The sequence below is a fragment of the Gnatocerus cornutus genome, chromosome 6 (assembly GCF_029298725.1).
Source record: "Gnatocerus cornutus isolate USDA-ARS CGAHR chromosome 6, icGnaCorn1.1, whole genome shotgun sequence".
NCBI lineage: Eukaryota > Metazoa > Arthropoda > Insecta > Coleoptera > Tenebrionidae > Gnatocerus > Gnatocerus cornutus.
The window spans coordinates 4710121-4734776 of record NC_142238.1 but is presented as its reverse complement, the minus strand read 5'-3'; the positions used below and the strand labels follow the sequence as shown (position 1 = coordinate 4734776).

The following is a 24656-nucleotide window of genomic DNA, read 5'->3' as shown; positions in this document are numbered from 1 at the left end:
TCGGTTGCCTACCCACTCAACCTCCGACGCAGGACGCCCCGACGCCGCTCACCTATTCCAAGTCGATTAATCAACACGTAAAAGTGTCTAATTTGACCCAGTCTCGTTTATTTAATAAAAGTCCCCCCACGTCGCCTCGACTAATTCACTCCAAAGATCCAATATGGTTTTGTCTCTGCTGTGAGGTCCAAAACTGGTTGAAATAGCGTCGGCACGTACATTCCTGTAGTCCTGTTACTGTTGGCGCCGCCTCGATGTTGTCCCTGGGGAACACGAGAGGTTAGCAAGAGTCTGCGTCATAGCAACTTGGAAATATCCTGTGAGGATAAGTCCCTTCCACACGAAGAATATTGCTAGTAGCAGCCAGGGAAAAGATAATGGAATTGGATAGAGAGCGAACTTATTTTGGTGGCTTAAATAGAAACTGAGGTGACTTTTGAACGACTTTTGCGGGTGGAGAAAAAGATGCAAAATGGCAAAATTGTTGTCAGTTCGTCTTTTCTGGGAATATCTGTAAAAAAAATGAAAAAAAGAGAATGTCAGAAGTGGGATTCGAACCCACGCCCACAGAGTGGACTGCGACCTGAACGCAGCGCCTTAGACCGCTCGGCCATCCTGACTTTGCTTCTCGTTTGCACTGTCTCGTTTATCAACTCACAGTGTTAATGATTAAATTTTTGAAGTGAGATTGTACTTTTTTTTTGTTCAATATTGCCGAATCGATGCGTTGTTAGACGTTAAAAATGCGGTTTAGTTTTCTGTGAATTGGATTTTTCTTTAAGCCAAAATCTTTTATTTCTGTATTTAGATACAAATATACAAATTAACTTATGCTAGAGTTCAATAATCATTAAAAAATAAAGTTGGCAGCAACTCCTAGCAATTTTTATCGGTCACAGTTGGCATCAGAGCTTTTGACCTTGACGCACTGTGACCGGGGTAGTGTAAGTTTGCCAAAATCTTATTGAAATATCTCAATTTTTTAATAAATTCTCAATTAATGTTGATGTTGATACATCTGTGTTAACCTCAAAAATCACTACATTCAATTTTTCTCAAATTTTTTCTTTAAAGAATTAAAAGTCTGATTTACACCCAACAAATTTCGAAAAGTCACACATAGTGGATTTGTAGGCGCCAAAGTTAAAATGCGGCTCTGTGATTGGTCATTTATCAGAGCACAATGGTGATTTTTGAAACTCCTGCAATTCCTGCGGAATGTCAAACAAAAACTGTTACATTACAGTCGGTTTTGGTTGCAAATGTCTACTTTGACAGTTTTTTTTTTATTAAAAGTTGGAATTTCAATAAAGTAGCTTTATAAATTTTAATATAACAATGTTGGCATCATTTTCTCCCAGCATTTGATATTTGTCTATGTCGACATAAAATTTATTGTATTAGGGTTACCTACCTAATTAATTAATGCGAGATTCTCAAAATACGAAGTAAAATTCCCTTCAAATGCGACTGTTCTTTAAAAATGGTTAAAAACAAATTGAATTTTGACATTACATTGACAGAACTTGTACGATTTTTCTTTGTACCCCAAAACCCAATTCACATAACACCACCATAGCAACATTTGCAACAGGAACGAATTACATGATGAAAATTTTAGAATTTGTGATCTTGGGTAAACCCAAGGTCACTAAAATTAACAGGTTTGCTACAAAGTTTTGAGCCAATAGGAGCAGGCCTCTTGAACTGGCGCGAATACGTCATCAGAAAGCTCTTTTGAATTTTTCCATTGCTATTATTATTTAAAACAGCAATATTTAACACTCTGATGCTTCTTCAAGAACTTTGTTAAACAACATTGGCGATCAACAATGTTTTTACACCCCAAAACAATTGACGGACCTTTCTTGTGACGTCATTTATGGTCACACGTCCCTAGCAACCAAAAGAGGGTGGAGTTTCAGTCTTAGTAACGAGCAAACCTGCTTAATTTAGGAACCTTGGGGTAAATCAACTAAAATCCAGCTTATTGCTATCTGTGCAAATTTTCTGAAATTTTTGGGTGTAAATCCGGCTTTCAATTCTTTAGGGAAAAAATTAGGGGAAAATTGAATAACGATTTTTGAGGTTAGCACGTTGTCAAAGTTTGGTGTATCAACATCTCACATTAATTAAGAATGAATCAAAGGTTAGTTTTTCTGGCAACTGTTTCCGAAAAAATTAACAACCAATTCCGAAAGCTTATTCTAGAGGTTGAGTATAAAACCATCCCAATTTCCTAGGCAACGAGAGTGTAATGTTCGCCTGGCCAATAGACAATAGTGTGTGTCCATAGTTACCGATTTTCAAATTCTGTTCAGCTTTCGAATTGACTACTGTTTTTTCGTCTTATTTTTTGTTTAGAAATTCTGGTTCAGAATTGTTGCTTTCATAGGCCTTTTTTCTCTAGGTCACAAGTTCTAGAACAGCCTGTATATCAAATTGCATAATAAACTTGACATTGAGTTGTGGAGCCATCTATGAATTAAAATTGACATGTATCCACTACAGGTATCTAACTTATCTCTTTCAAATCCTGCTGTTTTACATTGTTTGTAAATCGGTAATTTCTTTGAAGGAAAGACAACGAATAGTCAAAAATAAATTCGTTGCCAATGTGGTACATATTAACAAATATAAAAATGGCGCATCCACCATTTTTTACTTTTTAATATTGAACCTTTCGCAATAAATTCATTTCCGGTTATAAAATAATTCGCGTCTAGGTAATGGGATTCGTCCAAATTCAGTCCATATGTGGCGTGATTTGAACTTTTCCATGATTTAATATTTTATGATGTCTAAATCGAGATTCTCCCCGTTATATAGTTGGAACTAGGTAGAGACGATATTCATGTCGTATAATTTCGCAATTCAATGTCAAATGATGAGTTCCGTCATCGCTTTATTATGCGTGCTCGTTTTTATCACATCATTCTTCTTGCCCCGAGTTCCTAACAATTCGTTCTCGTCATCCAAAATCGTCATAAATTTCTATAGCAACTAAGTTTAAATTATGGCGACAAGCTATAGTTTGCATTGCTTGCTACTGCAGACAGATTGATAAATGGGGTATGTTGTACTATGCTGTCAACTGAAATTCGAAGCAAATTACAACGAAGACGTAATTAATTTCGGTTTATTATATCATACGAGAACTGTATGTCTAACGAACAATGTTCTTGTAATTTACACCAAAGAACTTCTAGTTCAAACCTTAACTATCGACAGGATTAAATTGCTTGTTTTCAGAAATTAAACTTAATATCCAAAGTACCCGTCACGTCTTGGGAAAACAAATAAACGTCAGGGTTGCGGAAGGGTGATCGGTATTTCCCCTCTTTAGTTTACTCCTGGAAAAGCTGGCGCGTAAATGGAAACAAAAGGAAAGTGAAAATAAGATTAAGGTTCATTTCGTAGCTTTGATTTTCGAATAATGAAATTAGATGAGTTGTTATTAAAACTTAAAGTGAGGCGACGCGACAGTGCTCATTCTTTACATAATTTCATCGAAAAATTGCTTTCATTAAAATTAAAAAATGGGGTCAGATCCACCTACATTTTTTACGATTATTTTTCAAACTCTACCCAATAAATCTTCGTATTATACGCCATCTATGAGCAGAGACAAAAAGTTGCGCCGAACTGATGCAGCTCGCTGGTGGCAGTCGATAAACTACAAGAGCATTTTATTAGTTATCAGAACAAAATTAGTTATTTTTACTTTGATGTGATTTGTAAATAAACTGCTCAAAAATGAATAGGATTATTTTGGCAAAATTTAATTCTATTAAAAATAGTTATTTGTGTACCAAGGCCAAAAAGTGTTTCTTTTTTGGCCGAGCCTTTTTTTAATAGCCGAGGCAAAGGCCGGCCAGAAAGAAAGCGAGGGCAAAATGGCACTTTTTAGCCGTGACACACAAGTTTTTTTAGGCGACATCATTAAATTTACAACTTAATGAATTTTATCTATGATCTAATCATTTATAACAACTGAATAATTGTAAATATTTATGAATCCTTCCGAAAAGTTCATATTTTCTTTATTTACATTTGCAGTTTCGGCATGTGTAGCTTCACAATTTGTATGATTTAGGTTTGATGTGCTTTTTGATGTTGTTGCAGAGATCTTTATTTTATTTATTTTTTCAAATTTGACATATGTTTTCTCATCAAAAATCTCCCTATGCAACATTAACGGTTGTAAAGTAGGGGAAGATTGCGGTGTTGGTGGTTTTTAGAAAAAAAAATCGGACTGTATATTTTTTGCAAAATCCGCTTTACGCTTATGTAGCTCAAGGAAAAACTGTTGGAAACTAAGACATAATCTTCTGTTTTTTTGTAATGACATTTTATAAGAGAATTTAATTGGACAATGCCTATTTTGAAGAAATTTTGAATTTTCTCATTAACTTTTTGAACGACCATATAAAAATAAAATCTCTATTAATTTTTGAGCAGTTTAGTTTGGCGCATCCACTATTCTGTTTTACTAAAAAGCGAAATTCTTCTTCATTTTTGACTTTTTGTCTAAACCATTTTGATGTAAAATAAGTTAAAAAAACAAACAAATACATGTAGTCAGTTATGCGCATCCACCATATTCTAATAAATTCTAAAATGTTTAAATATTTATTTTAATTATCGCTATTGAGAAGCGGATTTTATAAAAAAGTCATTAAACACTACTAATTAATTATCATTCTTAATACAAATAAAGAATTTCGGAGCCTCTTAATTCGATTTTAATTAGTTGCCTCAAGCACACAATTACCTAGAACTTGAAACTTTGAACGGTCAGTTAAGTAAATTCGCAATTCCATTATTGACTAACCAAACAATTCTAAGCAAAACTTTTCAAGGTTACAAAAAGGCGTTTGTCAAATTAACTTGCATTTTGGCTAACGTACAAAAATGGGTCATCAAGTTGAAGGATATTTTCCATTTCCAACAAAACTTGAAGGTATTAACATAATTTCCTGTTCATTTAAACTTTATGTTTTTAAGTGGAAGTGGCGGAATTCGTTTGATTTTGTTGTGGCAATGAGAAACAATTAAAATTTCCGTGAGTATAATAACATTTATTTATTTTTGCAACAAAAAAAATCTCTTGTTCACACTCTGCCTCTTCAAGTGTGTCAAGAAATACTAGATGCAAGTGTTTGTCCTCATTGAAAAATCCTTAAATGGACGGAAAAATTGTTCAATGACCATCATTATAGCAACAATCTACGTTAACCATAACACACGTCGATTGTTAATAATGTAAAATTATGGAAGTGAGGGCAAAGTTTGGTTCGTGACAATGTAACTTTACGAAGGTAAAACCGATAAAAAAATATCAAGTTTAGAAATTTTAGAGGTGGGCAATTATTTTTAAAATTCGACATTGTGATTATTGCAATTAGCGCGGTCCTCACATGAAAAATGATCCCAAACAACGAAATTTTGCGCAGCAGATTCTTAAGCCACCAATTCCCCCAACTCTGTTTTGCTTTCATTTTCATCGAAACGTTCGAAGATGCGGTAACTTTCTTTGTCAGTGGAAAATAATTTTACTTGATAAGCGCGGTGATAAAGTTGTAGTGATAACACCCAATTTTGTAGCTCTGATTAAGTCGGTTTTAACTCTTGACCTTCGATAGCCGGCGAAAATTTGGTGAGTTTTACACGGTCAATGTTAAGATATTGATCTTGACAGGTCTGCAGAACCGGAGTGGCGACAATTTTTCAGACGTAAGTGCTTCGACTGTATAGAAACATGAATTTCATCCTGCGCTCCTTGTGCGTTTTGTTGAAATGCATCACCGTTCTCTTGACCCCCTATTTCTGGCTGTTATCAAAAAGGACGAGAAAATCAGTGCCTACAATCAGCGACGCGTTGTTGAAAATAAGTGCGACGGATTTGGCTGAGAAAATTCGGAAACGAGAAGTAGCTAAGTTCGAGCAACGTCTTGATTTTTACAGATTTTCTTTGTAGGTGTCGAGTGAGCAAGTCTGCATTGCTTACATTAAACGGATCAAGGAAGTAAATCCTATTCTTAATGCAGTTGTCGAAGATCGCTTTGAAAGTGCATTGAACGATGCACGGAATGTCGATATTTATTTGCGAACGGCGCTCTGCAGCTCCGAGGAGCTAGAGAAAAGCAAGCCTTTGTTAGGAGTACCGCTTACAGTGAAGGAAAGTTGCTCTTTAGCCGGTGAGTATCACAATCAGAGCATTTCGATTGATTGCTAAATTCTGCGACAAAACTTTTCGACTAATCTTGAGAAAGTTGGAGTTGCAACTGATTGACATAATGCATTTAAACCTCCTTGAATTACACCTCTGGTATTCTTGTAATTGTTGGGTAAGCCCACGTAAATGTCGTGTCCCTGCAAGAGCGAAAGTACAATAGTAAGATTCTATGAAATGAAATGTGTTATTTCCTACATCGGTAGTTTGTTTCGGTCGTAAACTCTTTCCTTATTGCAGAAATTTTCTCTAATAAATGTTCGGTCAAAGCGTTCGCATGTCTTTTTGTAATTACATGAAATGAACTGTTGACTTTGATTGGTACAACTTGTTTAAGCGTATTATTAGTTTATTTTTACTTTCGGTTCGAAAAAAGTTGATAAATGTGCAAATGGAGATGTTCCAAGGCTAATTATTCGATTTAAACACAAACGTATTTTACTGAGAATAAAAACGTCATTATAAGTAATTTTATTTTCAAGAAAACAACAATAATCGGAGATTTGTCCTTAGTTGCGTTCGATTTGTACAATTTTACGCGAATTAAACAACAAAATTTCAAACTCGACCTATACATATACAGGGTCCGGCAACACTTGTGTCCACCCCTAAAATCGTCTTTAATTTTAAAGATAAAATTTTGAAAATTTGCATACGCTTATAGTTGACAAGGCTCTAGAAGCTGACACCAAAATTTGTTTTGATATCACGGTTTCTTTGGCGTCGCGACGCCTAAAAAGTTTAATTTTTAGCGATTTTTGGGTTTTTTGAGGTAATATTAGCGAATTCAATTTTTTTTCAACATACACCGTATTTCAACTGAAACTGTGGCCCCAATTTTGGAGGCGACAAGTGTATGTAAGTGCAGAGTGTATCTGGACAGCTAGTGATTTTATTTAAAATTGGTAATGGTTTAAAGAGTGGGAGAGTTGTCAAAATTAGTTTGGTTACAATTTATTGACATTATTTGTCAAGTCAGGAATTTGTTGGAAAAGCAAAAAATGTACGTCCCATTCGATGCAAAGTGAATAAATAAAGAAGTTGTACGATGTGCTATACGTGATTTAACTTAAAAAACAAAAATTGTAGATAAAACACTTGTGTTTTTCCGAATTTTACTGTGAGTTGACCGTTTTGGATTCGTTTAATTGCTTGTAAGTTTAGAAACAAAGCAAGTGGAACTAATGAATATGTATGAATAAAAACGAAAAGACGACATTATCAACATCTCAAATTTCGAAGATTCTTTTTGCTTCATGTGCAACGGTCGGCAATTATTGACATTTCATCGTAAGGGTTTTAATTTGAAAATCTAAATGAGCCAAGTCATAATACAGGGTCCGGCAACACTTGTGTCCACCCCCAAAATCGTCTTTAATTTGAAAGTTACAATTTTGAAAACTTGCATACGCTCATAGTTGACAAAGCTCTAGAAGCTGACGCAAAAATTTGTTTTTTATCATAATTTGGTTGGCGTCGCGACGCCTAAGAAGTATAATTTTTAGCGATTTTCGAGTTTTCGCAGAAATATTCGCGAATTCAATTTTTTTCCAACATAACTGTGATACAAATATCTCAGTTGTTATTTTAGATTCAATGCAAATTGTCATAAGTAATATAACGAGTGGGCTCGAAATTGTCGGACATTTTTCCGACAGACGAGTAGTTTTTTCGACGATCAATTGCACGAGTGAGCGAAGCGAACGAGTGCCAATTGTCCGGAGAAACAAACTACGAGTACTGGAGGAAAAATTTCCCACAATTTCGAGCCCCCGAGTTATATTCGTCATGAGAATTCAACGAACTGACAAGCAACTGACAGCAATTGTCACTCTCGCGTGGTATTTCCGCTGAAAATTTCACTAGTAAAAATTTCCAAAAAAAGTTTGCTCTGATTGGTTTATTTGAAAAAATAAATGTCTCTTATTGGTCGAATCTATGGTGAGTTGAATTCTCTTAAAAATTTGAGAAAAAAACGTTGTTTTATCAAGTCAGTTTTCATAATTATGACAGCGCAGCGGCAACTACGTTTACACCAAAATTTCACAAGTCACTTCATTCACTCTTATGAAGGTCAATTTTGATTAACTCGGGCATTTTGCACTTTATGGACACCAGAAATCGTTAATTAACATCGAAAAAGCCACAATTTCACCAAGTAAGACTTTTGTTACAATCTAAAGCAACCCAAAGGATAGATGCCATTTGGGCCACAAGATGTTGACAGATGGGTGTAAACGTAGTTCTCAATTTTGACGTAATGAAATTACAAACTAACTTGATAAAGCAGCATTGTTTTCTCAAATTTTGAAAACAATTTGCATTGAATCTAAAATAACAACTGAGATTCTTTTAACACATTTATATTGAAAAAAAAATAAATTAAGGGTTGATATCACAAACCCTCACAATTAACTAAAAATTACATTTTTAAAGCGTCGCGACGCCAAAACTATCATTGATAAAAAACATTTTTTTGCGTCAGCTTCTAGAACTTTGTCAACTGTCAGGATCTGTGAGAAATCGCAAAAGCCAGAACTCACCATCAGATTCTCGGGAGAGAAATTTGCAGTATTTATTGCAAACAGTGTAAACACATAAGCAAGAACTCGCGCTAGAAGTGTCGCAAGATTCTCTCTAATCTATTCCAGGTTTTAAAGTGTTAAAAACTTAAAAACTGGCACGACTACATTAGGTTCAACTACAACCCGTTTGCTGTTATTTTTTTTTATACATTGGGGGTTTTATTACACCCAACCTAAAGTCACAATATTAAGACAGAAAAAGCTCTTCATGTAACGAACAACATTGACAATTAGTCTCTAAATTTGTGCAAAATCAAAAATAATTTCTGGTTTCTGTCAGGTTGACGTGTTTGTCAATATTACAGATGTTAACAGCAAACCCAACTAAAGTAAAAATGTAGATGATTTTGTAGATTTTGTGCTCTTCTTCACTGGCGACCTTTAGTTTGGAAACACCAAAATTTTTCTAATGTAAAAACGTTGGTTACTTGTCAAGCTTGTCAATTTTATAAAAATAAAAATTTTATAAAAATATGCCTCGAAACCTTACAGAAGCAGCAAAAGTACGAGCCATCAGTAAATCAGAAGAAGGTTGGAGCTTAAGACGAATTGCAAGAGACCTAAACGTTAGCCGCAGCTGCATTTCAAAAATCATAAAGAAGTGGAGATTACAGCATACAGTGGCACGTGCTAGAATTCCTGGCAGACCAAAAATTTCGACCAACGTGAAAGATGCAGCCTTGGTTGACCACATCGACCAGGAGCCTTTTTCAAGTGCTGTAAAAGCTCGCCAAGAAACTAATTTTCCAGGTTTTGTAAGAACCGCTAGAAAAAGAATTAAAGCAGCAGGTTTGGCTAATAGGGCGGCAGCTAGAAAGCCATTTTTAATTGAGGCGCATAAGGAAAACAGAGTCGGATTTGCTCTTCAGTACTTGAATGAAGGTGTAGACTTTAATTTTTTACGTTCAATGATAAAAAGGCTAACGATACTTATACAATAGAGAAAATTAAAAATTTCCAGTGAACTCGATTAGCTTGGTGTTTCCAAATTAAAGGCCGCCAGTGTACCTAGGTGATACAGTCCTATACACAATTTCGTGTACAGTCCCAAAATTTGGACATGTGTTGAAATTTGGACCACAGATTCAGTTGAAATATGGTGTAACTGTAATACAAATATTTGAGTTTTTATTTTAAATCTACTTCAAATGGTGTTTAAAATTTGCGAAAAAAACGCTGTTTTATCAAGTTAGTTTTCAACATTTTGACGGTGCAGTGACAAACTACGTTTACACCAAAATTTTACAAGTCACTTCATTCACTCTTATGAAGGTCAATTTTGATTAACTCGGGCATTTTGCACTTTATGGACACTAGAAATCGTTAATTAACATCGACAAAGCGACAATTTCGCCAAGTAAGACTTTTGTTACCTTTTAAAACGAACCAAAGAATAGATGTCATTTGTGACACAAGATGTTGACAGATGGGTGTAAACGTAGTTCCCAATTTTGACGTAATAAAATTGGAAACTAACTTGATAAAACAGCATTTTTTCCTCAAATTTTGAATACAATTTACATTAAATCTAAAATGTCAACTGAGATATTTTTAACACATTTATATTGAAAAAAAATTAAATTAAAGGTTCATTTCATAAAACTTCACAATTAGCTAAAAAATACACTTTTAAGGCGTCGCGACGCCAAAACTATAAGTGATAAAAAATACATTTTTGCGTCGGCTTCTAGAGCTTTGTCAACTATGAGTGTATGCAAATTTTCAAAATTTTATCTTTAAAATTAAAGACGATTTTGGGGGTGGACACTAGTGTTGCCGGACCCTGTATATAGAATAGAATGTCCAGAACGCCCGCCCCATAGAGCAAGGGAGGGTGCCGACAGCAATACAGATGGTAAATTTCAAAACAAAAATTTACTAAGTTTAATAGTATTCAAGAACTGATAAAAAGTTAATAACCAATCCCGAAAGCTTATTCGAGAAGTGGAGTAAAAGGCCATCCCAATTTCCTAGGCAACGAGAGTCTAATGTTCATCTGACCAATGGATGATAGTATGTGTCCATAGTTACCAATTTTCAAATTCTGTTCAGCTTCAGGATTGGCTACAGTTTTTTTGTCTTGTCTCGGTTATTTTTTGAGTTAAAAAATTATAATTTCGAAATTTTGGTTCAGAATTGTTGACTATACAGGGTCCGGCAACACTTGTGTCCACCCCCAAAATCGACTTTAATTTTAAAGTTACAATTTTGAATACCATAGGCTCGTAATTGACAAAGCTCTAGAAGCTGACACAAAAATTTGCGCCACGGTTTGGCTGGCGTCGCGACGCCTAAGAAGTATAATTTTTAGCGATTTTTGAGTTTTTGCGGAAATATCGCAAATTTATTTTTTTTACATAACTGATACAAATATCTGAGTTTTTATTTTAAATCTAATGCAAATTGTGTTTAAAATTTGCAAAAAAAACACTGTTTTATCAAGTTAGTTTTCAAAATTCTGACAACGCAGCGGCAAACTACGTTTACACCAAAATTTCACAAGTCACTTTATTCGCTCTTATAAAGGTTAACTTGGATTAACATGAGCATGTTGCACTTTATGGACACCAAAAATCGTTAATTAACATCGACAAAGCGACAATTTCACCAAGTAAGACTTTTGTTACCTTCTAAAACGAACCAAAGAATAGATGTCATTTGTGACACAAGATGTTGACAGATGGGTGTAAACGTAGTTCCCAATTTTGACGTAATGAAATTAACAACTAACTTGATAAAACCGCATTTTTTTCTCAAATTTTGAAGACAATTTGCATTGAATCTAAATTAACAGCTGAGATATTTGAAACACATTTACTTTAAAAAAAAATTAATTTAATGGTTGATATCACAAACCCTCACAGTTAACTAGGAATTACATTTTTAAGGCGTTGCGACGCCAAAACTATCAGTGATAAAAAACGAATTTTTGCGTCAGTTTGTAGAGCTTTGTCAACTGTGAGCGTATGCAAATTTTCAAAATTTTATATTTAAAATTAAAGACAATTTTGGGGGTGGACACAAGTGTTGCCGGACCCTGTATTATCAATATTGTATAAGCCGTTTTTCTCTGGGGCGCGAGTTCTGGGACACTCTGTATTTTTATTGGACAAAGTTGAAAATCCGAATATTGTCACTTTTTTAGTCTTTTAGTCACATACTTAATATTTTCTGTTAAAGTTAAATGAATAAAACAAAAAAAAAAACACGTGAATAAAACCAAAACAACATAAAAAACCCGATAAAACAAAAAATATTCTTTATATACTAATTAATAAGTACCCAGAATCTCTGACGTGTTTAATCAACATTTCTGTATACTTAATTAATTTTTTGTGGGAATTTTTTGTTGACCGGTTTAGCACACACCTTGAATTAGTTGAATTTTCAGGTTTGAGCCTGTGCGGGGGGACGCTTTCCCGCGCCGGAATGAAATCCCCCCAGGACGGCGACGTCGTCCAAAAACTAAAATCCAGCGGCGCCATCCCCCTGCTCGTCTCAAACACCCCTGAAATCTGCCTGAGTTGGGAAAGCTACAACTTCATCACAGGAAGAACCAATAATCCTTATGATACTTCCCGCACAAGTAGTGGTTCATCTGGTGGCGAAGTTTGTAAATAATTCATTGGAAATATGAAGTCATGTGAAATTTGTAGGGGGCTCTTCTGGGAGCTGGAGCGTCGGTGATTGGAATAGGGTCTGACGTCGCGGGATCAATTCGATTACCGGCTATGTTTAACGGAGTCTTTGGTCACAAACCCAGCGCGAGTAATTATGATTTTATTGCGATGAAACGGGGCTAGTTTTGGGGTTGCAGGAGTTATCCCCATTAGAGGACATTATCCCTGGTGTGAGGATGAGAAATATTGGGATTACTTCGCGATTGGACCCATGACAAGATATTCGAAGGATCTGAAGTTGATGATGAGGGTGATGGCAGAGGAGTCGATAGTCTCCGAGCTACGACTCGAAGAGAAGGTTGATTTGAGCAAAATTAGAGTGTTGTTCATGGAAGACGAAGGGAAATCATTCACGTTGATGCCGGTACAAGAAGAAATAACTGAGGCGGTAAAACAGAGTGTCCAACACTTAAAAAGCAAGTGTAACTCTATCGTTGTGGACAACATCAAGTTCAAGGAGCTAAAAAATAGTTGCGAAATTGCCGGATCTGCCCTCTACACCATAAAAGACATTCCCAACTTGCTAAAACCTGTAAGTTCAACCAAAGCAAAATATCTCTAATTCACGATTCAACTCTTCTTCTAGAACAACCAAAAGCTCTTCGTGGAACTCTTGAAAAGCATCGTTGGATTATCCAATTTTACCTTCAACCTCCTTCTATTCTACTCCTTTCAGTATCTCTACCAAACATTTGTGGCCAACGAGGGTTACCTCCAGAAAAACGAATATCTCAAGCAGTTATTTAAGGAGACTCTTAGTCATGACGGTGTCTTCTTATATCCAACATTCACAAGCTCGGCCATTCGACACGGAACCTTCATGCTTGCGAGTCCAGGTGTGTCCTATTTGATGATTTTTAACTCTCTCGGACTACCATCAACTCACGTGCCTTGTGGGCTTGACAAAAACGGACTTCCGATTGGAATTCAAGTCGTTGCGGGGCCAAAACAAGACAGACTGTGTTTTGCGGTGGCTGAAGAGCTAGAGAAGTGCTGGGCAGGGTGGATACCACCTACTTAAATTAGAGTGACTAACACTTTGGGTGGAATACATATTTTTGGGCGTACTGTGATTCTATTTAATATTAAAAAGTACAGATAGTATCGTAATAAATAAACGAACGAAGAAAACGATTTTTTTATTAAAAAAAGTTGACCTTGTTACCTTCAGCGTGTTCCGCCACTGCTTTTTCGCACGCTTTCAATCTAGGGATTTTAGTTTTTTCCTCGTCGTTCCGATTCCCCCATGTCACTTGTCATTTGCCGTGCGTGGTTTTTAACAATTTTAAAATAAAAATCGCAAATGCAGTGAATCTCAACACTTCTTGTTTTTAGGCAAATCATTATAATGGGTCGCCAGAAAGCCGCTCCGTCGAGACTAAACAACTCGGGCGAAAACTGGGGGTTTCAGAAACCCCTAGATTACATTCCAGCCCCAAGACGAAGAAATAAAAAACGGACTCAGCCAATGCACAATATAATTCTTCCGTCAGAAGCAAATAAGCAATATTATATCGGTCAGTTGCTTGCGGGGACGACTAGCAATGAACCTCCTGACAGTTGGAAAGTCTGCAGAATGAAACAGTTGTGGAATAGGGAAACAGGGAGTTATCACTTGCTCATTAATTTAGATGATACTTCGATAATAGTAGACATACTGCCAGAAAACGAGCTACTTAAAGGTTGTTGACTTTTTTTATATTAGTTGTTTTATAAGTTTGTTTGTAGAAATAATCACGTCAAAAATTTTTGCTATAAATGTTAAAATCGCCGAAGGAAACGTACATTTTGATCTCTATTTTTCCGAATTTCCACTGCCCAAATTCACGAAACGGGTTGGATCCTGTATCCAGACAGTATTATTATTGTTATTTGGTATTACCCTCAGTGATGACAATGGTAAGTCTTGCAACCTCAAATCTGTTCTTATTTAAGACTTCTTCAGATGACAATGAAGTAGATTGGTCAAGTGAGCATGCAGTTGCCGAACTCTACAAGAACATTAGAAAAGTCAGAGAAGAAGAACTTGTCTTGGGTTGTGAAGATATGCAACACCCACGATTACAGCCCCAATTGAGACCATACCAAGCCGACGCTGTAAGGTGGATGGTCCACAGAGAGACGAAAGCCACCACCATTGAGGATGACCTCCATCCTTTGTATACCGTGATAAGACTGAAATCTGGCGTTGAAATCTACTACGATAAATACTCAGGTTACGTAGATATAACCAAACCAACCGTGCAGACACCCACCAAAGGCGGCATTCTTGCTGACGAAATGGGCCTCGGTAAAACCGTCGAAGTCCTAGCCTGTATTCTCCAAAATCCCAAACCTTCTTCCATTGAACTCCACGTGGACTTGCAGAAGAAACCCACCCTGGATCTCATGTCGCGGAAACGGAAACTGAAAAAAACGAAGCCAGATCCTGTAGAAAAAGAACCAAAAAAAATAAAAGTCCCAGACGATTGGGTCAAGGGCAGTAGCAAAAAATCGCAGACTTACGTCGCGTTGCAGATGTGGTACAACAGCGTTTTGGAGGGGCCCTCTACCAGTAGTAAAACCGAAAACTCCGTTCAATGTATCTGTGGGAACGACAGCAAAGAGGGTGCGGTAACTTGCACGGATTGCGGGAAAATCCAACATGGGGGTTGCTTAGGGTACAAAGTGAATCATGGAGCGTATCGGTGCCCCCAGTGTTGGATGGATCAGCCTCTGGTTGAGTGCAAGGCGACTTTAATAGTCTCGCCTCTGTCTTTACGGACGCAGTGGTGTAATGAAATTTGTAGACACGTTAGAGGGAAGTTTAAAGTTTTGCAATACAATGGACATTCCACGATTTACCCAACGGAATTAACGAAGTACGACATTGTTATTACAACGTACGCCGTCTTGCAGACGGAGCTCCGTTTAACAGAGAGCGAAAAAGTGCGTATTTGAGTATGAGGGGATTAGATTTGGAAGTATATTTTCAGGGGTTGTCGCTGCGACACCAACGGAGATACTCAACTCCGGGGAGCCCCCTGACGAGAGTCCAGTGGTGGAGGTTGTGTCTGGACGAAGCGCAGACTGTAGAGACCACCACGACCATGGTTTCGGAGATGGCGAAGAAGCTAACAGCGGAGTTTCGTTGGGCCATCACTGGGACGCCCATATCGAAAGACATATCAGGTATGACAACAACAACAATTGAACCAACACTAATTTGTGACAGATTTGCACGGCCTGATTGATTATCTACAAATGGAACCGTACAACGACATCTCCACGTGGAAAGAGCTCCTTTTCAACCCCTACATCCGCGGGCAGACAGCCCCCATGCTTAAATTTCTCTCTCAGGTTCTTTGGCGATCCTCCAAAGCCGATGTCATCGATCAGATTAAAATCCCCGAACAAAAAATCAAAGAACACTGGCTCTCTTTCTCCACCTTGGAACAGTACTTTTATAAGTGCGAGCACCAATCTAACAGTGCCGCTTTCTTGACCAAAGCACGGACCTACGGCTCTGACATTTCTCTCCAGTCGTTGGACAAGAGCACCTTAAAAACAGTAAACTTTCTAGTCCAACTCGATCCATTAAGTGTCTTTTAGGTTTTAGCGCCTCTACTAACCCTGCGCCAGGTCTGCACGTACCCCAATTCAGTAAAAAGCAAATATTTCGCGACGAGAAACCCGAAGAAAACAGTCGTGAAGTCGTTGGAGGACCTCCTTGACGCTCTAATCGCCAAGAATACGTCTGAAAGTGAGGAGATGCTGAGGATCATCCTGAGCGCCCTAAACGGCCTCTCTGGTGTCTACTTGTTGTTGCAATGCCCGGAAGCGGCAGTGGAGCAGTACCGAACGGTTTTACAACTTTACACGCGATTCACGGAAGAAGAAAAAATCGCAAAATTGTCCATCGACAAGTTGCAGGTAATTCACACAATGCACAACCTGGCCGAGATCTTAGAGGCTTGCCCTCCGACTGAAAAGACTTTGCGAGACGAAGTCTTACGGAAAGACTGCGCGGACCTCGAAAGGAAATACATAAAGAAGTTTATCAACCAGTCAATGTTAACCCTGCAGGAGAGCCTCCTCATTTCCGCCAACGTTGATAATCTTCAAAACAGTTTCGTGTTAGATGCGGGTCGTTGGTACAGCGATCTCTTGGAGTGGATTTACGTCCACAGCTACGAAGATGATCTGTACTCAAAAATCGACAACATGCATTCGGTTGCGAACGTTGAATGCTCGGTGGAGTAAGTCTTCAAAGGATGGTGCGGCGATTTTTTAACACTCGGTGTAGTTTTAGGAACGCGAGGAGTTTGATTTATGCCCTTTCCAAGTGGGACAAACTCATTTCACAACTTCGCGATAGTACTCTCGATGCGGTCAACGATCTGTACACTCACTGCCCCGACGACGAGTTCCAAGTCATCGTTTCTCAAGAACTTGTTCAAACAGCGACTGATTGTCATTTGCGCCCGGTGAAGAAGGCCTCCAAGAGTAAGAAGAAATGCCCCGTTTGCGAAGCTAACGATTATCTGAAAGAGTACGAAGTGAAGTTGTTTGCGATGGGGAAACGAACAACGACGTTCGAGGAAATGTCGTTAAAAGGAAGTTGGAAGCCGACAACACAAGAGCTCATTTTCAGATGTAAACTTTCAGTGGAGTAAAACAGTTGTAGAAATGTTCATTTTAGCTATCCTCACCATTGGCCGGGCAAAGAGTGCTAACAACGACTTGGTGAAAGACGGTGAGATCCACACCAACATCCTGGACGTGTTGAAGAAAGAGTTCAAGGAAGTGAGGAAGCTGTGGACTTATTTAGACCAACAGATCTGCGCTCAGGACGAGTTGGACATGTGCAAGATTCGTCTGCGATTGAAAGAAAAAGATAATGAAGGACCAAAGAACAAGATTGAACCAATTTTAAAGAATCTCTCGTACACGCTCGAGAATAAAATGGAAACAATTCATCTTCTGGATGAGCACGAGGTGAGTTTTCCCTCGTTGCGTTCTCTCTAAATTTGATATTTTAGTTGGAGCACCAAAGAATCGTCCTCCAGAATGAAGCGCTCCGTACCATGACTCTCCTCGAGAAGAATTTAGGCACCCGCAACTACTTGGAAACGCTTCATCAGAGACGGACCGAGAACCAGAGCCCTGACCCATGTCCCATTTGCAAGAACGCATTGGAAACTCACTGGGGAATTGTCCCATGTGGTCATAGCTATTGTCTGGAATGTATCCAACTTCTTAGCAAACAAGTAAGGAGAAGAGATCCTTGAAAGATAAAATTTCTTTGTTTTTTTTTTTTAGACCCGGGGCGATTACCTCCAGTGTTCTGTTTGTCGCGCTTACCACTGCGTCAGTGAAATTTCTTATACTAAAACAGAGAAGGACGTACCAGTGGAAACCGAAGATGTTGCTATCGGAAATTACTCAACGAAAGTCGAAGGAATCGTGAAGTTAATAATGGAGTTGAAATCCGAGGATCCCCAGGTCAAAGTTTTGGTATTTTCTTCATGGGTCTCTGTATTGTCGTACATCAAGGAAGCCCTAACTGCCAACAACATCTCCACCGAGTTACTAGCTTCCAATTCCCTAGAGAAGCAGATTGAAAAATTCAAGGTTAGTCTTGAGTTGCGAGTCTTCTTCTCTAATTTTTTTTTGCTAGAGTACGCCCGTCACAGCATTGCTATTACCATTAAATCTCGGTGGAAAAGGACTCAATTTAATCGAAGCCACGCATGTGATTTTAACAGAGCCGCTTCTTAATCCAGGCGAAGAGTTACAAGCAATTGGTCGAGTACATCGGATCGGACAAACAAAGTTTGTATTTTTTACCACTTAACGAGAGTTTATGTGGTTGTTGCAGACCCACGACGGTTCACAAGTTCTTCATCAAGGACACCATTGAAGAGAGCATTCAGAAAGCCGTGAGCTCCAACGCCCAAAACTGGGAGAAGAACAAAATAACAGTGGGGCAGTTGGTGGCGTTGTTTGATACAGAAGAAATCATGCAAGTCGAGAGGGAGAATTCCGCTTAGTTTTTAGAAGTGTGTTTTTATAAATGTTTTTCATAAATTGTATTAAACTTATTTTTTTCGAATCTCTTAATTTCTTTCTAAGTTATAAACAGTTAAATAGAAAGTTATGTTGCACTTAACACCGGGCGGGTACCGTTGCTGCCAGTTCCTCAAGTTGTACGGTAGTGTCGGGTCGACGTCCGGACAAGCGCTTGTAATGCTCTAACCTTCGAATTTGAAGTCCAAAACATTAATTAGCAACGTGAGTAATAAAAAGTGGAGGTTCAAAATTTTATAAACTAAGCGAATTCACGCATTATTTGAGTCAGCTATTTAAAATCCATTATTTTTCAATAAAGTGTTTCCCTTTCGGTAAGTCAAACAAGTAGAAGGCCGACCAGTTCTCTGTACGATGATCACAATTTACGACATGGAAAAGTACAATTAACTTTTGGTTTGATGAGACATCGGTGCCGATTTTAAGGCGGAAGCCCACCTCTGACCTATTATAAAAATAGCTCGAAACAAAAACCATTGTGTGCTAATTGTGTTCAATCATTCTCTTTCAGACCTCCACGATGATCGCACTTTTGGAACTATTAGCTGCAACCACCTGGTTCTGGACGTTCTCTGTTGGTTTCCTCGTATCAATCGCCACCTCTCTCGTTCTTCTCTTTTGTCCAACTCTTCGCTGGTTCCTCATCCTGTACGCAGCTTGGATCTTTTATGACCGAAAGAGCTGCGAACGTGGAGGAAAACCATGTCGGTGGATCCGGCAACTCTTCTGGTGGCGCTTGATGAAGTACTACTTCAGTCACAAAACAGTAAATGAAGAAGCGACTCTTAACCCGAAGAAAAACTACTTGTTTGCATGTTTCCCTCATGGCATTTACCCCGTGGGTCCGTTCGCCACGTTGGTTGATGGCTACCAGAGTATTTTTCCGCACCACGAAACGTTTACCACAGCTCTCGGGATACAGTTCATCTTACCTTTTATAAGAGAGCTCTTTTTAGCAGTGGGGTCAGTCTCAATCTCCGCACCTTCCATCAAATATCTACTCAACAGCAAAAAAGGAGGTAACATCGTTTCGATACTCATCGGAGGAGGAGACGAAGCCAAGTACAGCAAACCGGGGAAATACAAGATTATTCTCAACAACAGAAAAGGATTCGTGAAAATGGCGCTACAGACCGGATCTCCTCTAGTCCCTGTGGTGTCTTTCGGAGAGACGGATATTTTCGAGCAGTTGGACTTCCCCGGACTTTCTTGTATTAGAGAGGTGGTGAAAAAGGCGCTGCAAGTTAGTGTGGTCATTCCGAAAGGAAAGTTCTTCGTTTGTCCCAACAGAGTTCCAGTGGTTACAGTCGGTAAGTGTACGTCGACTTTAACCTTGGAGAGGTTTTAATGTTAGTTTCAGTTGGAGCCCCTATTGAAGTTGAACGAGTTGAAAACCCCACGCCGGAGCAGATTGAGGCGCTGCACCAACAGTTCGTTCATCGACTGAAAGGAGTTTTTGACAAGTACAAGCTAAGATATTGTAAAGATCCCAGTAACACTTTTCTTGAAATTGTGTGATTTTTTATGTCCGGCGGTGGTGAGAAATGTTAGTTATTGGTGGTTTATTATTCAATAAAGTTGTTGAGTTTTTATGATGATTCACTGTTTTTGTACTTGACGCCCGCATGAGTCTTCTTGTAATTGGGTCACTTCTAAGATAACACAGAGCATTTCCTTTTGTACTTTCATTCCGATGTCTCCGTTTAGAGTAAAGTCCAAAATTCGCACCTCCATTTCAATCGATTCTAGACTATCTCTACTCCAGTTCGGATGAACAATAATAGCACCGACTAAATTCCAGTCGATTGGGTTCTGCACGGTTATGCCCTATTGATAATAATAACAGTCCAGCCCGTTGCTGGTTCCTTTGTAAAAAAGTCAAGAATTTTTCCACTTTGGTTGCTTTTTCCGGTAATTTTTACCAGCAAGAGTTTTATCAGAATTTTCTTATCGAGCACCTATAGAAACTATCCGTGTCGCGCAGAGTGGGGTCTTTGAATTTAAACATGCTGAGAAAAACACGCTGGATACTCAGTTTGTTACTACACATGCAACAAGAGAGATCTTCGCGAGATGCTCGAGTGGAAATAATTTCAGTCAATATTGTGGTGGATTGTATTGAATAACGGTGAGGGTGGTTTTGCTGTTTGAGTAGCTGCGTTATTTACGGAGTGCGAGCTCAATTCGTTTTTAAATTTTAAATTACAGTTTTTGGCAAAACGTGAAAAGAATCGATATTTTTAACAATACTGTTTGCATTCTTGTCACAGTTCAGTGGAAGATGAGTGTGCTTGAGGTTCGGTGAAAACCAATTTTTATCTGCGTCCTTCGATTTATCTACGTGTTACAATTGTGGTAAATGACGACTTTCGAAAACTGACAATAATTTAAGTAGGAAAACGCCTTCGTTTCAAATTTCAGGTTGCTATTTTTCATTATTTCAATCGAACATTTTTATTTATTTCTGTACACGTATTGCGTTATCTAATAATAAGAAGATAACACCTGCTTGAAATTAAGTAAATAGAAAGGTGAAGATAACATAAATTGCTTATCTTCATTTTTAATTTTCAACTGAAAGTTAAATTAAATAAATAATTTTTTACAATGTCACAAATTGAAAATTTCTTGTCACGGATTGAGATTTCCATTATCAGGAAAAAACTTCGTCACGCAATCCTAATACTAATGACATTGACCTACCTAATGAAAACGTTATTGCCGAGAAATTATCCTCTCTCATTGCCACGTTATTTCCATAATAAACCAACTTTCTTCTAGATGAAAATTCTCGGAATCGAATTCGCACCCCTGCGTATCCCGCTGGAGCGCCGCCTTCAGACTCTCGCCGCCGCCGCCTGGTTTATAATCCTAGCTTTCGGCGGTCTCCTCGGCTCCGTCTTTACCTTCTACCTCCTTTTCACCCGCTACTGGTACCTCGCCCTCTTCTACATCGCTTGGATCTACCTCGATGGCGAAACGAGCGAAAAAGGAGGTCGTCCTTTCATTTGGATGCAGAAATGGTCGTGGTGGCTTTACCTCAAGAACTACTTCCCGTCGCATCTCCACCTGGTGCCTAATTTCGCGCTGGACCCCAAACGCAACTACTTGTTTTGTTGCTTTCCTCATGGTATTCTTCCCGCGGGACCTTTTACCAACATCCAGAGCTACTTCAGTGAATTCTACGAAAAGTTCCCGAATTTCACCGTGAAATTGGTGATACTAACTCAGCAGTTTAATTTCCCGTTTCTGCGGGAACTTGCTCTTGGAGTTGGTTGCATTTCGTCGTCCTCCAAGGCGTTGAATTACGTTTTGAGTCAACCTGAAGGTGGGCAGGTTGCGTTGTTGATGCCTGGAGGAGCCGTGGAAGCCTACAACAGCCGGCCTGGACAGTATAAATTCGTCGTTAAAATAAGAAAAGGCTTCGTGAAGTTAGCCCTACGAAACGGGTCTCCTCTCGTGCCTGTTATTTCCTTCGGAGAACCGGAATTGTTCGAACAAATCGAAGGACCTAAAATACGAAAAATTCAGGAGTTCATTAGAGGGTTCGTTGGGTTAGCGCCTGTGATATTCTCAGGGAGAGGATTCTTCCAGTATAACTTCGGGGTCATTCCCAGGAGAAAACCAGTCACCACTGTTGGTAAGAATGAAGAGATTTCTCTCCCAATTTTGTTCTAACATGTGATTTTCAGTTGGAACACCCATCGAAGTTACGAAAACTGAAAATCCAACGAAGGAACAGATTGAGGAGCTTCATGCCAAGTTTTTGAAAGAGTTAGACAAGCTGTTTGATGAGTACAAAGGAAAATTTTTAGAGAATCCAGCTGCTACAAACTTACTATTAGAGTAACCTTGAAGACTGTTATTGTTACGTTTTGATATGAATTGTTGTGAAATAAACGTCGATGCTTTGAAGACCTTGTTTTGGTAATAATAAGAATATTAAGGTCAAAAGAAATACACAACGTACTAAAACCAGTAAAGCGAAGAAGAAAATGGTGTCAAAAATTTTCTTAATAGGGAGAATGCAAAACATGGAACCTATATGTTTTTGTACCAAATTTTGTAGAATATTGTTCAAATAACGCAGTGATGCAAAAAATTTTGAAAAATACATGACGGTTTTGCCAAAATTGACTAAAGAAATTTAAATATATTCAGGCGGGAGCTTAAACACTTTTTCATTGGTTTGACGTCACATCTCAGCTGCACGCTCCGCCTACTGATAGAATTCGGTATGCAAAACATTTGTTGCAATTTATGGTTGTGATATGATATGATATATGAATGATATGGGATTTTTTATCAAGAAATCCTAATTTTGTTGCGGTGAAAGTGTCACGGTAACTACATCTTTCTTTAACTTGATATGTCAGTTTACAATGAATGGTTGGATTTTTATTATCCAAGAGAAATTATAATAACCATCTATTTTTTTCTATATTCGGAAATGATTCGTATGAAGAATACGCTCTCCGTATTCGCAAGAAAATTTATAATTCAATAATTTGGTAGAAATTAAATAGGTGGTTTACTGTATTGGATTTTTTATAATCAGACCAAATTAATAACAATAACTGATCCAAAGCTTTTGTTGTTTTTTTAATTTTTAATTTATATACAATCCACTATACAGTATGTCCGCGGATTGAGTTCACAAGAAAGAAAAAAAAAGTTATTTTACATTTTACAAAAAAATGCCGACGGAATAACATTTTTGCTTAATTCAAAACAGATAAATCTGCAATTAAAATTTCAAAATTATTAGTTTGTACTCTTAAAATCAATTTTTTCATATTTTTATTTATTGAATTTTCTAATCGTAAGTACATAATAGTAGGCTGTGAATTCAAAATTTCAAACAGTGCATTAAAGATTAAAGGAAAATTTACTCAATAATGGGTAAGTATTAAAAACTCGGATAATAAATGCAGTTGCATCCGATAAAATACAAAACAGTCGAATTACGAGTTAGAATTATTGAACTATGTGATGCTGAAAGAGGTGTGGGTTAATCAAATATTTAAAATTAGTTTAAATTAAGGAATAAATTTTATTCTTTTGGCATTTGTTGCAAAATTAAAAATAAAAAAGTTCTTTGTTAGTTTTTGTTTTTTACGGTTTTAGAAACACATTCTGATAAGTTTTAATTTAAGCAAAAACTATTATTCCGTGATTTATGCGTAAAATTAAAAATTAAGTTTTTTTTCCTTTTGCAAATTCAATTCGGGGACATACTGTAGACTACTCTATAGAATAAAAGTCGCAACTGAATTGGTAAATTTCTTCGAATACTTTTTTCGTTAGGCCAAAGGATTTTTTTTATTAAAACCCCCAAAGCTCCAAGTCTTTGAGAAAATGTACAATTGGCAGTTGTTTTGGATATAACAAAAGTCTTCAGTTTAAGCAAAAAATTCATTGTTTTTAAGTTTGTTTAAAGCACTTTAATAAATAAAGTCAGTGTATGTAGCATGTGGACTAGAGTTAAAGTCAATCAAAACAATGTAATACCTGCATGTATCATGGGTAATAACATAATTAATTACAATAAATTTAAAATATTACACTTTATAAAAACATCAGACATCGAACATCTCGCGGCCGAAAAGCATTTTTTTTCTTCTTATTGTCTTAAGGAACTGTTCTAAATATTTTTTCGGGTTCATTAATACTAGCACTTTTACATCCTGGCACAAAACACCACTGTTTCGACTCCATTTTCAAATATAAAGACGGCAATCGAATTAGAGCATTACAAAAGCACAGCTCTGCTAAGAGCGAAGCTGAGATGTGACGTCAAAAAGCTAGCCTCGCTGATAGATATGTTTTCCAATCTCGCTCGAATCGGACTTTTAAAAACGCTTAAAAAATTATAAACAATTTTTTTGCAATTTTTCCACTAGCGACATCATATTATACGACATGAAAACTATCGATTTTCGTCAAAATTCAAAAATGTGCATTCGCCCTATTTGCATATTTTGACATGATTTTTTACTTTTGTACAAAAAGATGAGAAAACACCAAAATATGTTTGTCATTCTAGTTCCGAAAGCAAAGAGTACAGGTAAGCAAAACACCCAACTT

The 24656-nt window shown here is 37.5% G+C and overlaps 4 protein-coding genes and 1 non-coding gene across 9 annotated transcripts; 4 read left to right on the top strand and 1 right to left on the bottom strand.

The window, feature by feature from the left end:
* Nucleotides 1-537: 537 nt before the first annotated feature.
* Nucleotides 538-620, bottom strand: TRNAL-CAG (transfer RNA leucine (anticodon CAG)). The gene has a single exon. It is a non-coding gene; the product is annotated as a tRNA-Leu (tRNA).
* A 4392-nt stretch (nucleotides 621-5012) lies between these two features.
* Nucleotides 5013-13631, top strand: LOC148172280 (fatty-acid amide hydrolase 2-A-like). Of its 4 annotated transcripts, none has more exons than XM_088039180.1 (8): nucleotides 5013-5065; nucleotides 5702-5932; nucleotides 5981-6200; nucleotides 9313-9702; nucleotides 12212-12429; nucleotides 12477-12588; nucleotides 12638-13032; nucleotides 13087-13631. In XM_088039180.1, exons 2-8 carry the CDS (start codon nucleotides 5762-5764, stop codon nucleotides 13519-13521), a joined length of 1941 nt encoding a protein of 646 aa, XP_087895306.1. In that variant the 5' UTR covers nucleotides 5013-5065; nucleotides 5702-5761; the 3' UTR covers nucleotides 13522-13631. The 4 variants fall into 4 exon arrangements, with proteins under 4 accessions (XP_087895306.1, XP_087895307.1, XP_087895305.1 ...); XM_088039181.1 differs by lacking the exon at nucleotides 5013-5065 and adding an exon at nucleotides 5234-5321; XM_088039179.1 differs by lacking the exon at nucleotides 5013-5065 and adding an exon at nucleotides 5510-5659 and having other exon boundaries at nucleotides 5710-5932.
* A 92-nt stretch (nucleotides 13632-13723) lies between these two features.
* On the top strand, nucleotides 13724-18594 carry LOC148172279 (E3 ubiquitin-protein ligase SHPRH). Its single transcript, XM_088038745.1, has 13 exons — nucleotides 13724-13765; nucleotides 13836-14182; nucleotides 14229-14399; nucleotides 14446-15428; nucleotides 15476-15671; nucleotides 15715-16049; nucleotides 16092-16738; nucleotides 16786-17135; nucleotides 17182-17477; nucleotides 17522-17749; nucleotides 17802-18113; nucleotides 18160-18314; nucleotides 18361-18594. Exons 2-13 carry the CDS (start codon nucleotides 13849-13851, stop codon nucleotides 18530-18532), a joined length of 4179 nt encoding a protein of 1392 aa, XP_087894871.1. The 5' UTR covers nucleotides 13724-13765; nucleotides 13836-13848; the 3' UTR covers nucleotides 18533-18594.
* A 67-nt stretch (nucleotides 18595-18661) lies between these two features.
* Nucleotides 18662-20167, top strand: LOC148172278 (2-acylglycerol O-acyltransferase 2-like). Of its 2 annotated transcripts, none has more exons than XM_088038746.1 (3): nucleotides 18662-18773; nucleotides 19081-19879; nucleotides 19930-20167. In XM_088038746.1, exons 2-3 carry the CDS (start codon nucleotides 19090-19092, stop codon nucleotides 20085-20087), a joined length of 948 nt encoding a protein of 315 aa, XP_087894872.1. In that variant the 5' UTR covers nucleotides 18662-18773; nucleotides 19081-19089; the 3' UTR covers nucleotides 20088-20167. The 2 variants fall into 2 exon arrangements, with proteins under 2 accessions (XP_087894872.1, XP_087894873.1); XM_088038747.1 differs by lacking the exon at nucleotides 18662-18773 and adding an exon at nucleotides 18792-18883.
* Nucleotides 20168-20609: 442 nt separating this feature from the next.
* Nucleotides 20610-22484, top strand: LOC148172277 (2-acylglycerol O-acyltransferase 1-like). Its single transcript, XM_088038787.1, has 3 exons — nucleotides 20610-20697; nucleotides 21351-22209; nucleotides 22262-22484. Exons 2-3 carry the CDS (start codon nucleotides 21351-21353, stop codon nucleotides 22417-22419), a joined length of 1017 nt encoding a protein of 338 aa, XP_087894913.1. The 5' UTR covers nucleotides 20610-20697; the 3' UTR covers nucleotides 22420-22484.
* The last annotated feature ends 2172 nt before the right edge of the window (nucleotides 22485-24656 follow it).

What these genes read in the sequence shown, in the direction of transcription:
- LOC148172280 (XM_088039180.1), top strand. Translation starts at nt 5,762, where the DNA reads ATGAATTTCATCCTGCGCTCCTTGTGCGTTTTGTTGAAATGCATCACC. An exon ending in TCTTCAGTACTTGAATGAAG is followed by an intron (nt 9,703 to 12,211) that starts GTGTAGACTTTA and finishes TTGAATTTTCAG; the next exon opens with GTTTGAGCCTGTGCGGGGGG. An exon ending in TGGTCACAAACCCAGCGCGA is followed by an intron (nt 12,589 to 12,637) that starts GTAATTATGATT and finishes TTGGGGTTGCAG; the next exon opens with GAGTTATCCCCATTAGAGGA.
- LOC148172279 (XM_088038745.1), top strand. Translation starts at nt 13,849, where the DNA reads ATGGGTCGCCAGAAAGCCGCTCCGTCGAGACTAAACAACTCGGGCGAA. An exon ending in ATCTTCTGGATGAGCACGAG is followed by an intron (nt 17,478 to 17,521) that starts GTGAGTTTTCCC and finishes TTGATATTTTAG; the next exon opens with TTGGAGCACCAAAGAATCGT. An exon ending in TCCAACTTCTTAGCAAACAA is followed by an intron (nt 17,750 to 17,801) that starts GTAAGGAGAAGA and finishes TTTTTTTTTTAG; the next exon opens with ACCCGGGGCGATTACCTCCA.
- LOC148172278 (XM_088038746.1), top strand. Translation starts at nt 19,090, where the DNA reads ATGATCGCACTTTTGGAACTATTAGCTGCAACCACCTGGTTCTGGACG. An exon ending in AGTTCCAGTGGTTACAGTCG is followed by an intron (nt 19,880 to 19,929) that starts GTAAGTGTACGT and finishes TGTTAGTTTCAG; the next exon opens with TTGGAGCCCCTATTGAAGTT.
- LOC148172277 (XM_088038787.1), top strand. Translation starts at nt 21,351, where the DNA reads ATGAAAATTCTCGGAATCGAATTCGCACCCCTGCGTATCCCGCTGGAG. An exon ending in AAAACCAGTCACCACTGTTG is followed by an intron (nt 22,210 to 22,261) that starts GTAAGAATGAAG and finishes TGTGATTTTCAG; the next exon opens with TTGGAACACCCATCGAAGTT.